Source organism: Antechinus flavipes, chromosome 5 (assembly GCF_016432865.1).
Source record: "Antechinus flavipes isolate AdamAnt ecotype Samford, QLD, Australia chromosome 5, AdamAnt_v2, whole genome shotgun sequence".
NCBI lineage: Eukaryota > Metazoa > Chordata > Mammalia > Dasyuromorphia > Dasyuridae > Antechinus > Antechinus flavipes.
This window is the reverse complement of record NC_067402.1, coordinates 199,310,638-199,325,255: the sequence shown is the minus strand read 5'-3', so window position 1 is coordinate 199,325,255 and position 14,618 is coordinate 199,310,638. Positions and strand designations below refer to the sequence as shown.

The following is a 14,618-nucleotide window of genomic DNA, read 5'->3' as shown; positions in this document are numbered from 1 at the left end:
TATAACCTTTCAGCATAGCTGCTAAAAACAATCAGTGGTAAAATAAGGTTTTCCTCCATTTTGCAATGACATCTGCCCAAATAAGACTTCCTGAAATAATTCCTTAAGAAAGAAAAGGTCCTCAGGAGATTATTGTACACAATAATAAGATTATATGATGATCAACTCTGATGGACGTGGTTCTTTCCAATAATGAGATGATTCAGGCCAGTTCCAATAATCTTGTGATGAAGAGAGCCATATACACCAAGGGAAAAGATTGTGGGAATTGAGTTTGGATCACAACACAAAGCATTTTCACTCTTTTTGTAGTAATTTGCTTAATTTTATTTTCTTTCTCTTTTCTCGTTTTTTTTAAATCAAATTTATCTTATGCAGCAAGGTAATTGTATAAATATGTATACATATATTGGATTTAATATATATTTTTACCATGTTTGACATATATTGGATTACATGCCATCTAGAGAAGGAGATGGAGGTGAGGGGAGAGGGAGAGAAGAGTGTCAATTCTGAAAAATTATCCTTGCCTATGTTTTCAAAATAAAAAACTTCAATAAAAATAAAAGTTCTCTAAAGATATGGATTACATCGCACAGTGTACAATTTTTTTTTTTAATAACACTACAGAACACAAGATATCTTTTAAATTTAAGAGAAAAAAAAATCTCCTTACCACTATTTTCCCCATTGTATTTTAGGCAATTTTTGAACATAGTCTTCATGTCATTGACGAACTCCTCCTTGGTACAGTAGAGGCCTCCATTCAGTTTTTTCTCCATACTAGAGATATCCATGGGGACCTGAAACAAGATACACACCTCTAATTATAACACATTAAAGAAAGATTTTCTCTCTTCAACAACTGAGTCATCTGTTGAGAATTTTATTTTTAAGAATTACTAAACAAACTAACATACAGAAGAGATATTTGGAGAAATTTTCTCCAAACACATGTAAAATGAATTCTTAACTTAAAAAAACAAACCTTTAGAGTTCCAAATTCTCTCTCTCCCTCCCTCTCTCCCTCTTTCCCCGAGATGGTAAGTAAACAGAAACACACATGAAATCAAGTAAAACATATCTATATTATTTATTTTGTACAAGAATACTCAAATAAAAGAAAAAGTGAAAAAATAGCATTCTGCAGAGTGTATTCAAACAATATTACTTCTTTCTCTAGAAATAGATAGTAAACTTCATCATTATTCCTATGGGACTGTTTTGGTTCATGGTAGAGCTGAGAATAGCTAAGTCATGCATAGTTTTTCATATAATGACATTTAAAGATGTATTTTTAAAAAAGTTGCCCACCTTAATGATCTGGTAATAGTTTGGGGCATAAGATTCATCTACTGGTTCCAAGAAGGGCCAAGAGTCTTTGTGAGCTTTCACCACATCTAGAACTGATAGAAAATGATAGTTTTTAAATTTAGACTTAAACGTGGTTAAAACACTTTCCCCTCCAAAAATATGACTATTAAGAATGGGCACTTACCTTTATACATGGCAGTGAACTCATCATCCAGCTCAAAGCTACAAATAAAAAGTAAAAATTATTAGCAACAATTCATCTAATTCAGCCCCTCAACCAAGACAAAGTTATATAGATGATTCACTAGTAGTTATAAAATTATAGCAATAAAATATTTTATATTAAGTAGACTTTCTTTGTTCAATTTCATCACTCTGTTTTTTATAGGCATAAAAATATAAATACAGTAAAATCCCAGAAGTTTATTAAAGTGACTGACTGAATTTATTATTATCATTTATTAATTCATAAAGAAAAACAGAAAATGAAGATGTTTTAGTTTTAAATCATTTTTTTCCCCCTTAAAAAATTCCTGAAGTAAAATAACTTTTCTTATTTTCAAGAATGCCATTTTGGGGGGGAGAGAGGGGTAATAACTTTAATTAAAAAAAAAGGAAAAAAAAACTTGTTAGGTAGAAGGCATTAACTATTATATTACTATTCCACTGATATTCTAATACCTGCTTTTATATATACATATGTATTAAAATAATATGTAATTCACAAAATTAAACCTTGAACAACTTTCTTATCTTATTGTCCCAAGTACTATTCATTTTCTTCTCCTGTGTATTCTTGAGTGTCTGTAGACATAAATACATTAGTGTGCTGTCTTAGAAATGTTAAGATTCTCCCCAAAAAAAATCTATAAGTAGCACTGTGTATTCAATAAGGCTGCATGTCTTCGGAGTAGAAGACTCAGCTACGTTTTTCTGCATTGCCGTAACTGAGGTGTCTACTGAAAATTTCAAGTCCAATCTGAGAGTATTTATCTGACAGAATTCCATGATGAACATAACTGTTGTTACTCATTGATACTCACAGATCCTTAGCTTTTCTTTCTTCTCTGGTGGGAGAACTTGAGTCCAAATGGGAGAGTTCTGGGGGAAGTTCCTTCCCTTGGGCTAAAAGCCATGCTCTTTCTTCCCTGAGCTTCCTCCTTTTAGCTCGATCTAAAGAAATAAAAAGCATTTATTATTTAAAAGCAAAATAAATAAAGATCACACATCATATGAGGACTTTTTCTCCTTGGAGATATTTCATTTAAACAAAACAAACACTACCACAAACAAAAAAAAAACAAAAAGCAACCTGCAAGGAGGTAAGAGAAAATTGCCAGCTTTCCAATGTTAGTTTTTCACTAATAGATGTTAAATTCTTAACTAATTCATTTCAGTGTAAAGATATATGCTTCTTTTTAAAAAATCATCTGATTACCCTCTCTCAGTCTGCAGAATGGTCAAGGCTAAAAACTTTATGTTGGTTTCAAAAATATTTTTCTTGGAAGCATGAACAGCTTTTATAATTAAAAAAAAAAAATCCCCTGTGCAAATTTTACCTTAAGCTAGCTCCAAAACTTAATACAATTTTCCTCTAAGAGGAAGTCATGATATAGTGGAAAGATGACTGGAAAAGGAATGAACAGATCTGCATTCCAGACTTCTTTTTATCTGCCATTAATCAAATATATGAACAAATTTAACAAAATTAAAGGACTCAACTGAATTTTTTCTAAGATCCTACTGTAATATACAAATTTGTTGTTTTCCTCTTTATAACAAAAATCTTATTAAATGAAAGAATTTTCACTGTAAAACTTAACTGTTTTAATAAATGCAAATAGAAGTTAGAAATAAACCCATAAATAAGACCATGTGTTATGCAATTTACTTAATAATTTTTCTACTCAATTTACTCAAAATTTTGTCTTAATTTAAATAATTTTCTTTATATCACCTTTTCATGTGTTATTTCTCTCCAACTGTCATTTTTGTGTTATAATACTTGCTGTTTAATAATAATAATAATAAGCCCCTTTTATATGATTAGACTTCTGGGGATGGAAACAAATCCAACGGCTGTGTCTACTTAGAAATAAAGTTACTAATAATTACATAGGTCTAAGATAGTGGGATCATCGGATAAAAGGCTATAAAAATATATATTTTGTTGCATATTTGCTATCCAAAATAGTAGTATCAATTTATAGTTGAATAACCTACCCCCTTTCTCCAGATCTACTTTATGTGTTTGTCATCTCCCTCTATTAGAATGTGAGCTCCCTGAGAGTAAGGATCACATTGGTTGCTTATATTTGTACTCCATAGAATATTCTTAATAAAATGCTTTTCATCTATATCCAAAAATAAATTTAAAAATAAATTTATCATTTATAGCTATTTTTGCTTATATGATGAGCTCACTACATTTTTTCAGTTAAACCAATTTAAGACATTTAGCTTTTGGGTAAATAAAAATTAAAAGGACTCTTTCCTCTTATTCCTACTAATCCTAAAGTTTAAGTTAAGAAGAAAAAGAAAAAAGAGAGAGAAATGAATGGTCTCTTTGCCTTGATAATAACCATTTATTCTCCACTTTTCTCACTGACAAAATCATGCACAATGTCATACAAACGTGTAGATTTCTACACTTATAGCAGCAGGGTGCTACATCTGTTAAGTGAATTGACTTATATATTTTCTCCAAATACACATGAAATCAATTCATATCTTTTAAAACACCTTTAGATTTCTAAATTCTCTCCCTTTACAATTCATGAGACACTAAAAACTTATTGTGTCACAAAAACACTGTCTTAGATGTCAGGGACATGTGTTCACAGGGTACAATTACACGTAAGTGCATTGGAGATATACAAATACAGAGTGAGCTGGGGAGGCAAAGGTTGTACCAACTGCTCTGTCCTCTCCTTTATCTTCTACTTTCTTTGCACTGAGCTCCATGCCCTGCTTTGCTCCCTCAAGTCATGGTAAAAGTGCTGGCAATGGCTCTATCCAGAACTGAGAACGTAACTGGCAGAGGGCTCGGGGGTGAATCAAGACCTTCTCCCTTCTCCCCTTCTAGTATGGATTCCTAGCGTGTCTGTGCACAACCCATGTCAATACAGAAGATGTGATGAAAAGTTAGAAGGGCCAGTCATTAATCTATCTCCCCCTTACCTCACCTAGATAGTGATACATTGGTTATAAGCAGTAATCCTTTATCTACATAGACTTTTAGACTCCTTCATGCAATTTTCCTAATCTCTCAAAGAACCTTCAGGAAATAGAACAACAATTTCTATATTAAAAGTATGTATATGTAACTTGGAAAAACATTAGCTCTGCAATGAGAAAAACCACTTTGACATTCTTCATCTGTAAAATAGTTCTACTTCCTCTCAGATATGCTGAGGAGCAATAAGAGAATAAGGAAAAATGTCTCACAAACCAGCCCTGGCTTTAACCCATGGACCAAATTCAATCTTGGAAACAACTGCTCTAAAAAAAAATTAACATGATGCTTAAAATGTCAGATATAATTAAGAAGATTAACTGACCTTGAGAAGCTAAAAATATTTGATCAAGAATTTGTATGCAAATTAGGCTGCCAAACATTCTCTACAGAGATGAAATTTTTTTCAAGAAGTGTTAAAAGTCTGCATTCAAATTTACTTTTCTCATATAAAGAGATAAAATCCTAACATTCTCTCCTATTCTGCATATTAGTATTCCATGATTAATGATTGAAATGGAGGATTTGAAAAAATGGGCAAAATTTACAATTAAAAGAGTAAAGTATTTTAAAATACCAATTGAGTCTTCATGTTCTGAAAAAAATCAAACAATAAACTTTTACAGTTTATCTCCTTTCTCATCGTGGTAGATGAAAATATTGCAGATGATGCTGAGATTTCTTTATCTTTGGCTCATGTCTATGTCTCCATAGAAGGGGAAATGGATTAAAATACTCAGTTCTCACACATGCACTCAGATTAACAATACAATGAATAGCAGATTTGCTTTAGTTAATCAGACAAAACACACAACTTGTATAACCCCTCCCCGCAAGTTTTATCAGTCAAGGTTTAATAATCAAAGCTTATCAACATATTCTGAAGAGAAATGACAGAATAAGCACAGTCACTATGGTGGTGTTTAAGACATATTCAATTACTACATGGACATAATTTGGATTTAGAATATTTCTTGAGTGTTGTGGTCTCCAAATAAGAAAATTAAGAAAGAAATTAAACTTTATCAATATGTGTGTGTACATGTGTGCACGTAAATGGAATGACACGTGGCAATCTCATTTGGGGATGCATATCAATTCAAATAGGTCTTGTATCACATCCTGTGGATGAGAGAGACCCTGAGGAACTGTAGAAGTGACACAACATGGAAGAGGTTGATAATGACATCCTTATCTACTTGTTCATTTTGGTGAAGTAAATGCTCATAAAAAAAAAAAAGAAAAAATTATTTAATTATTTTTGTGGTGGAGGAGAGAAATTCTTTGCTCTTATTAAAATACAGTGTGTGCTTGCCATCTGGGGGAGGGAGTGAAAGGAAGGAGGGGAAAAGTCGGAACAGAAGTGAGTGCAAGGGATAATGTTGTAAAAGATTACCCAGGCATGGATTCTGTCAATAAAAAGTTATAATTAAGGAATTTAAAAAAAAAAAAAGTTAACCTCCTCCCCAACCCCCCCTCAAAAAATGCAGTGTGATTGAATATGCTTCTCTTTTGGAGGAAAAAATTGACTTAACATTTTAATATGTTGATTTGAAAATCCAATTTTAAATTTTAAAATGTTTTATCATAAGTAAACTTGCTGTGATTTACATATACCAAATTAAGTGGATTTATGAATGATACCTAGTTTAAATGAAACTAATGCTCACAAAACAGACAAGTGATTGACTTAATCACAGGAATATAGAAGTATCTCTTCTTTCCTCAGTACAAAACTTAGAGTCATTTAATGAGGTATAAATAATAACAATCTAATCAAATCTGACAAGTTAGGCTAAAAAGATTACATTTATCAAGAATATTTTTAAAAATATGAATTTACATTTACCACTATTAATAATGAACCTCATATAAATGTTATGGAATATTATTGTTTTAATAAGCAACAATCAGCAAGATGATTTCAGAGAGGCTTGGAGAGAATTACATGAACTGATGCTGAGTGACATGAGCAGAGCCAGAAGATCATTGTACATGGTAACAACAAGATTCCACAATGATCAATTCTGATGGACGTGGCTCTCTTAAAAATGAGATGATTCAGACCAGTTCCAATGATCTCGTAGTGAAGAAAACCATCTGCACCCAGAGAAAGGACTGTGGGGAACTGAGTGTGGTTCACAATATAGCATTTTCACTCTTGTTTGCTTGCATTTTCTTTTCTTTCCGATTTTGATTTTTCTTGTATATCAAGGTAACTGCATAAATATGTATGCATATATTTGGATTTAACATAGTTCTACCATGTTTAACATATATTGGACTACTTACCATCTAAGGGGTGGGGGGGGGGGGGGTGGGGGGACTGGAACACAAAGTTTTGCAAGAGTTAATGTTGCAGAATTATCCATGTAACATGTTTTGAAATATAAAAAGGTTTAATTAAAAAAAGAACAATGAACTTCATCTTTAGTGTATAGTATTATATCATGGGACATTAACTAATAATAAAATGAAGTCATGAAAAGCAACTCATTTAAAAATTAAGCTTGTTACCACTTATTAAGCCTTTCTTTCACTTATGAAGCTTTTCTGTTTGCATACTAAAAAACTTGAAAACAGAATTTTCTATCCTGTTTAATAAAAATCACCTAAGCAAAGAAATTCAAAGCTCTAAATCCATTTATTAAAAAATATAAAAGTGCAATGTGTTTTGATTTTCAAGAACAGGATGACTGATACCAGTAAAGATCCATTAAAATAAAAATCCTGGCATAATTGGTAGAACTGCATTGGGAGCATTAAATCTTGCTTAGGATTCCTTCATTCAGTCTTCCTAACATGCTTTATTTTTAAATATAAAGACTTTTATCAACTTGAAAAAAAATTTGGTGAAACTGATAATTTGCTGTGTTCAACTATTAATGTACTTCCTTCCATATGAATCACCTATGTATCTTTGTGAGGATATATAGCTCTAATAGATATTAAAACTATGCATCAGAAAATATTGAACTTAGAGAATTGGACGTTTAAACACACATATCAAAATGTTAAACCAAAATCTTCCCTCCAAAGAAACATTTTAATTAAAAATATAAAGATTTTTTTCTATCACTAAAATAAGTATTATGTAATGTTTATTTGACCTCTAGCTCATCCTTGTCTGTATTTTCTACACAATTTAAAAATACCTATTTGGGGTAAATGTTCATTAAAAAACAAAAACTAATAAAAAGAATGCACAATTAAAAAAAAGTTCAGAGACTATTGTTCTATTCAATCTGGCAGGATAGGCCAGAAAAATATCCCTGCACTTTACAGCTGAACTAGAGAAAAAAATGGAAGGGAATATATTCAATCATTTCAAAACTCAATGTAGATCAGCCTTCAGCCTGCAACTTGCAGTTCTAAAAAGTTACCTGAGAAATAGAGAAGTTGTTTGCCTATGGGTTCTGAACCAAGATTTTCCTGACTACAAATGTCTTAGCTGACATGTTACACACATTGTCTCTCAAATAAATGTCATAAAAATGCTCATTTTTCTCATCACATTACTGTGTAATTGCACAGCTCCTCAAGCTATATCCAAGCAACACAGATAAAGTAGAATGCAGCATATTATGAAAAGCAAAGTGAGAGATTGCTCTGCTTGGGAAAGGACTTGTATAAGGAGGACACTAGCCAGATGTGAGAACCAAGAGAACAATCATCGAGGAAGAAAAGCACCGAAAAGACCAGGGGGCAAGGCAAGGTTTCACATGTACACATAGATCTGGTACCACAGAGGAGATTAGCCATGTCTTTTGCTGAATTTATTTTTATTCATGTAGGAAGCACATCTACCTTCTACCGCTTTGACCTTTTCTTCCAATTCCCGTTTCCTCTCCTCCTTGAGCATCTGTTCTTGTTCTTTCTTTTGCACGGCTAAAAGGATTTGGCGTTCCTCGTCCTCCTCCTTGCGCCTCTGCTTCTCTATTCTGCTGAGCACTGGGGTCTCCTGGGAGAAACCAGACAAGTGTAAAATCTTATCATGCTGGAAGAACACTGTATTAGCTGATGCATTTAGGGGACGGCAATATACAGAGCTAGAGAACTAAGTGTAAATATATGCTTTAAGTTATTACTATTTGTGCACCAATTTAAAACTAAGTAAGCCTAAATAAAATTATGAATAAAAGGAAAATTAGGACATTAGGAAAAGAATTAATGAATCACTCCTGAGAAAAGAATGAAAGAATCATGGAATTTAAGTGATGGAATATGAACACAGAAAATGCTACGATAAGAAAAGCTTCTAGTTCTGATGTTTTAAGGCAAAAAAAAAAATTGGGGGAAAAATGGCTGGGTGATTGGTTCAGTTACTTAAGAAAGCACAGACTTCCTTTCATTAATCTGTGTGACCTTGATACTTGTATTCTTGTACTCTTTTAGTGTCCTTTCTGGGTCCCCAGCCATTAAGAAAGACATTATAAACACGACTTTGGAGTTTCTAGATTCAAAAGGTGAAGGAAAAGTGTGAGAAAAAGAGTACACAAGTGCATAGGGATTTTCCAAAGCAGCTGCTGTTGTATTTTCTCTTCCTTTATGAATAATTATGGGGGGAAATGATAATGACCAACTCTGCTGCCTAAGCAAAGATGAGAAAATGTTACCTCTCTCCCTTTCCTAAAGAGTTGGGGGCTTATGGGGGAGGAAGATGGAATATACTGTCAAATTTCAGTTGATGAGCTCCTTAAATTTTGTTTCCTTTTTATTTTTTATTCTCTGATAAAAGTGATGATTGGGGAATGTAGGAAAAAAGGACATATTAGAAATGACGGTGAGGGTAAAACTAGAGATGAATTAAAAAATAAAAGCAAAACACTGGTATGATCCTGGTAATAGCACTAATTTGTACCTATAATCATTGGAGAAAGAAATGTTCAAAGTTAGCTTTTTGAAAATAATCAGAAAGAGAAAAGAAAAATGCTAAACACAAAGATAAGAGGATTACAGTATTGCCTGAAAAATAAAACTAGTCATTCATCTGGGAATATATATATATATATATATATATATATATATATATATATAGTCTTATAAAGACAATACAAAAAATTTGTCTCTGCAGCTACAGTTTGTTCCTATCAGATTTGGATATTTGCTAACATATCTGCTCAGGCTTGTTCAGCGGTAGAATCAAGATCCATTCCCAACCTTTTCTCTCCAACGTTCTTCCAAAAGAATTTCTAGGCCGTTTATTTCAACTGACATTGTCCCATGTCCATTTATCCCTGAGGAACCCACATCACCCTGCTCGGGGCCTTTGGCACTATATACCAGCCCACAGACGAGACTCTTCCAAGCTCCAGACCTTCCAGGATTCTTCAGGAAAGAGAAGTCTCCAACCCTATTCCTGGATCTGGTCCCCATACCTCTATGTCCTGCCTGCTTTGAGAAAGGGTAAACCCCTAAGTTTACCACTGATATTCTGCCTGAACTCATGCCTTAATGGCCAGTATACAATTACCTTTTTTTAATTTGCTAAGACAAGTGGGGCTAAATGATTTGCCTGGGGTCACACAGCCAGGAACTGTTCAGGGTCTGAGGTCAAATTTGAACTCAGGTCCTTCTGACTTCTGGCCGGTGCTCCATCCGCTGTGCCCTCCGGCTGCTCCAATATAACTACCATCTGAGTACTACCAGTACCTACTTATCATGTCTCCTGTTCTATCCAAGGCCTCCCTCCAGGTCTAACTGACTTCCACAGTATCTGGCACATAGGAAGTGCTTAAAAACTACTTGTGGATTATCTAAGCCTGATGAACTCTGGTTACTAAGAGAAAAAGACTCCTTGGTCCTTGAAAAGAAAGAAGAGAGTTTACTCATCCCAGGAATCTGCAAAGCCCATTAATCTTTTATCATGATTATTTTTAGCACAGAAGTTTAAGACCCTAATCCTATGGTCCTGAATGGGTTTTGTTTTGGAGGCCAAACAGGTTCCCAATTATAACTTCCTTGATAAGTGGCCATGAAAACTCCGCATAAAAATGCCCAGAGATGGAAAAAATTATTAACCCTAAAATATTCTACTTTTGGAGTGCTCTAAGGAAGATTGCCTCAGTATTCATAGGATATTACTATATTCAAAGAAATGCTATGACAGTTTTAATTTATTCAGAATATTTTAGAAAATTATTCAATTATGGAAGGGGAAGAAGAGGAAGGGAAGAATAATTTGCCTTGTCATCTAAAAATGCTGTCCCCAGGCACAATCTAATATCAATAATAGTTTTGTTGAAAATGTCACCTTGGGTGAAACATTGATGGTGATGGTGGAATGAATACCACGAGAATAATGACATAAATAATCAATAGTCCAAAAGCTGAAGCAATAGTGTTTCCAGTTACATGAAGCTTAATTATGATGTTGGGGCAATTTTATACAGACATTTAACAAACATTAAGTAAAACTTGCTAAATCCAGTTGTAGATACAAGGATGAGATTCTTTGCTCTATGGGAACTTAAAAGACTCATAAGAGATGATAAGATGTAAAAGAGTCATTAAAAGCCAGAGGTTATATAGTATGTTATTTCATGGAGAAAAAAAATACCTTTTAGATGAGAAAATTCATTGTACCAGTGCAGGAAGTAATCTCTGTAGCCAATAGCCTTAGAGAACTGCCTCAAGATCTTGGAAGGCAAATGGCTTCCTAAGGCCTTCCAAGCTCTATGTGACTACCAATTATGTCTCTATGGGGTCAAAGGCAGCAAATCCAATTGCTGTATTAGCTCTATGATCTTCCACAAGTCATTTCCTTTAAGATAGAGACTGGACTGATCAGAGGTTTTTAATAGTGGGGCAGTGAATTGTTTTAAAAAATATTTTGAAAACTTAATTCAATGTAGTTTCCTTTATAATTCTCCATATGTCATTTTATGCATTTAAAAAGATTATTTTGAAGAGGGGATTCATAAGTTGGGAAATGCTAAAGAATGTGTAAACTAGCTAATTTTTAAGGTGGCATCCACCTCCAAATTCTAAAATACAAAGAAGGAATATAGCAAGGAGAGCCAAGAAGTAATCAAGAGACTGAAAATTTGAGATCATCTTCAGCTGAAGTTATAGGATCCCTACTCTAGAGCTAGAAAGGACCACTAAGCCAAGCTCCTCACCTTACAGATGAGAAAAAGGAGGTGCAGAGAGGGTGACACAAAGTTAATGTCAGAAGTAGTGCTCAAAAGTAGGTCTTCCTGAATCCACATTCACCACTCTAGTTCAAAGCTTCTTAAACTAAGGTTGTGAGCCTCTATGGGGTCAAAAAATTACAATTTATTATCTGTAAATATTTGATTTGTATACCAATGTTATATGACCATATAACCAGGTAGTATAAGGAAAAAATTTAAGAAGTCCTATTCCTAGCTATTACTCCACAATGCCTATAGTCCCAGAAACCATTATCACATCTAAACTGATCCTTAAAAAAAGAGAAATTTTCCTCTTTTTAAACTAAAATACCTCACTACTGCTGCAGAAATAATCTTCCTTAAGCAGTGATCTGACACCATGCTCTAGGCAAAAATGCTTATAAATAGAAAAAAAATACAAACTCCCCAACTGGTATTTACAGCCAGATTTTCACCCCTCTCAGATTTATTTTGCATTATTCCTCTTTTTACTCACTAGGGCCCAAGTCAAATTAGCTTATTTGCCATTTCTTCCTTTTCTTTCATGGGTTTGTACTGGATGGCCCCTATTCCTGAAATGCATTTCATTCTTTGCTTTTTTCCTACTTTAGGTTCAGACTATATAAGAATCCTTACCTGGATGCCCTAGTCCTTGGCATTCTTTTTCCTTCAAATGAATGTATATTTATTTTTCTATGAAAATATTGGATCTCTCCATAGAAAGTAAACTCTTGAGGGCAAGGAGCTTTTCAAATCTTGACCACCAGACATATTGCCTTGCATAGAGTAGGAACCTAATAAACGGTTGCTTGTTGTTTAGCCATACTCAGTTTAGGACCTTTTGTCTCTCTCTAATCAGCTCATTTTCTCTATGTCACCTTTTTTGTTGACCATGTCTTCAGCCTCCCCTTTTCTAACAAGAGTGCTGCTACCAATGAGGATTTTAATGAGGATCTAATCTAAACCACCTGTCTGAAATCCCCTCCAGACTGAAGTAGAATCTCTGATTTAATCAGCGCCTCCTTTCTTCCACCTCCTGCTATCAGACCCTATTTGGCCCCTTCTACTTTCTGCCAATCCACGAGAGACCAAGCTGCCATGTCTAACTCCTTGGCAACAGCAATATCCAGAGTCTTCTGAACTAACAATCTTCACTGAGGATCCCAGAATCCTAGGAGGATTCACACCGCAGCTATCTTCCCCATAAGTAGCAATTAAGAGAAGCCTTGAAGCAATAGAATTGGACCTCCTGGGTGACCAGTGCAGGATAAAAAAGCCTTACTCTTAAGCTCTATGTTAAGGATTTTCAACAACTAAAATATAGCCTTGGAACTCATTTCTCTTCCCTATAAGAAATCTTCTCAGCAACTTCTGGCTCTTCAAATTTTCATCCAAGTAACTCATCTAAAACTAAAAAAAATCATCATCACAAGTATTGCTGGGAAGATCAAATGAGAGATGTATATAGAACATTTTGAAAAACATCATGGTTTGCATTAATGTCAGAGGAGGGAAAAAAAAACATTGCAAAAGAATAATGACATTCAAGGAAATCTATAAAGCTAAATTCAGGATATGAAGAACTATTTACACAATGACAAAAAATGTTTAAAAGGCAACGACAAAAAACTAGCTCAAAAAGGTGCAGAAAAGACCTAGAAAGGTGTAACAAAAAAAGGATTTCTTTTACTTATGGATTATTACACAAAACTATATTCACACATAGATGCAAAACATTTAAATTTAAAATTTTTCCTAATGGTTTAAGTTTATAAAACTTAAAAAAAAATACAATACTGGCTCACTGTTTTGATGCCACAAAGCATCTAAAACAATTCCCTGAAAAGCTTACTGATGAACAAAAAGCAGAATGGTTGGTAGGAATGGAAGGAAAGGAATTCTAGGAATTACCATTATATTTGACCAGGGTTTTGATATTTCTCAAGGTTTATTTTCTATGTTATTGAAGACTATGTATATTCTTGACCAGCTGCTCTTTCTTCACTCGGAATCCCTTGTACAGATCCAAGTGTTAAAAAAATTCTTTAAAGTAATGATGAATTTACCTCTACCACATGAGACCAGAACATATGGGACAAGAACCTGGCTATGCAATTTAACAACAAATTGTTGCCCTGAGGACTCCAACAAAGATTGAATCAAATGAAGAGAAAAGGCCTTAGTTTTAAGGGGGTGTTCACTACAGAAGTTGCAGTAAAAAGATAGGGATATGATCCCAAGAAGGAAAACTTACCAAGAAGAAAAGCTAGATCCCACTTGGTAAAGGTCATTCTATAATTAAAATCTACCAGAGGGAATAAGAGACATGCAACATGGATATGAATTCCTTACAGAATTGCCAATTCTGAGATAAATTATAATTGCTTTTCTTAATTACCTGAAAGTTCTTATTTATACAAGCAGTTAAAAAAAAACAAAACAAAAACAAAAAATAAATCAAGTCTCCACTAAGGTGAAAAACAAGTTTGTTTACAGTATTCTAGAATCCAAAAGCTAAAAGGGATATTGGTTATCTGGTCCAGATATCTAATTCTACAGATACGAAAAGTGATACCTAGGGAAATCATAAATAATCACTGTGCTTTAGTTAACATAACATCTCTATAATCATCATTCCAATTTTTGTCTCAAAGACCAAAATAGAAATGTAGCAATAAGATTTTAATTAACTTGCTACTGGAAGAAAGACTGGATTAAAACTCCTTTCCTGGACCTGATTTTTTCTTATTGCTTCCACTTAGCAAATATCCAATGAACGCTTTTAATAAGATTTAAATTAAATGAATGATTAAACAAAATGTGGAGAATAACACATTCAGTTAGTCTAGATCAATTCAACTTCAGAACAGTTGGGAAGTAAACAATTAAGAAGGAAAACTTCTTAGCAAACCAGGAAAGAAGAGAGGCTGAAT

At 33.6% G+C, this 14,618-nt stretch overlaps 1 protein-coding gene across 2 annotated transcripts in view; it reads right to left on the bottom strand.

Moving 5' to 3' along the window:
- Positions 1 to 14,618, bottom strand: part of LOC127538159 (chromatin remodeling regulator CECR2) — a 136,412-nt gene that overhangs the window by 12,870 nt on the left and 108,924 nt on the right. For both annotated transcript variants that reach the window (XM_051961754.1, XM_051961755.1), the window contains exons 9-13: positions 8,357 to 8,510; positions 2,358 to 2,487; positions 1,499 to 1,536; positions 1,315 to 1,406; positions 677 to 803 (exon numbers count right to left, since the gene is read on the bottom strand). In XM_051961754.1, the coding sequence (XP_051817714.1) occupies positions 677 to 803; positions 1,315 to 1,406; positions 1,499 to 1,536; positions 2,358 to 2,487; positions 8,357 to 8,510 (541 nt within the window). The remainder of the gene's footprint in view (positions 1 to 676; positions 804 to 1,314; positions 1,407 to 1,498; positions 1,537 to 2,357; positions 2,488 to 8,356; positions 8,511 to 14,618) is intronic.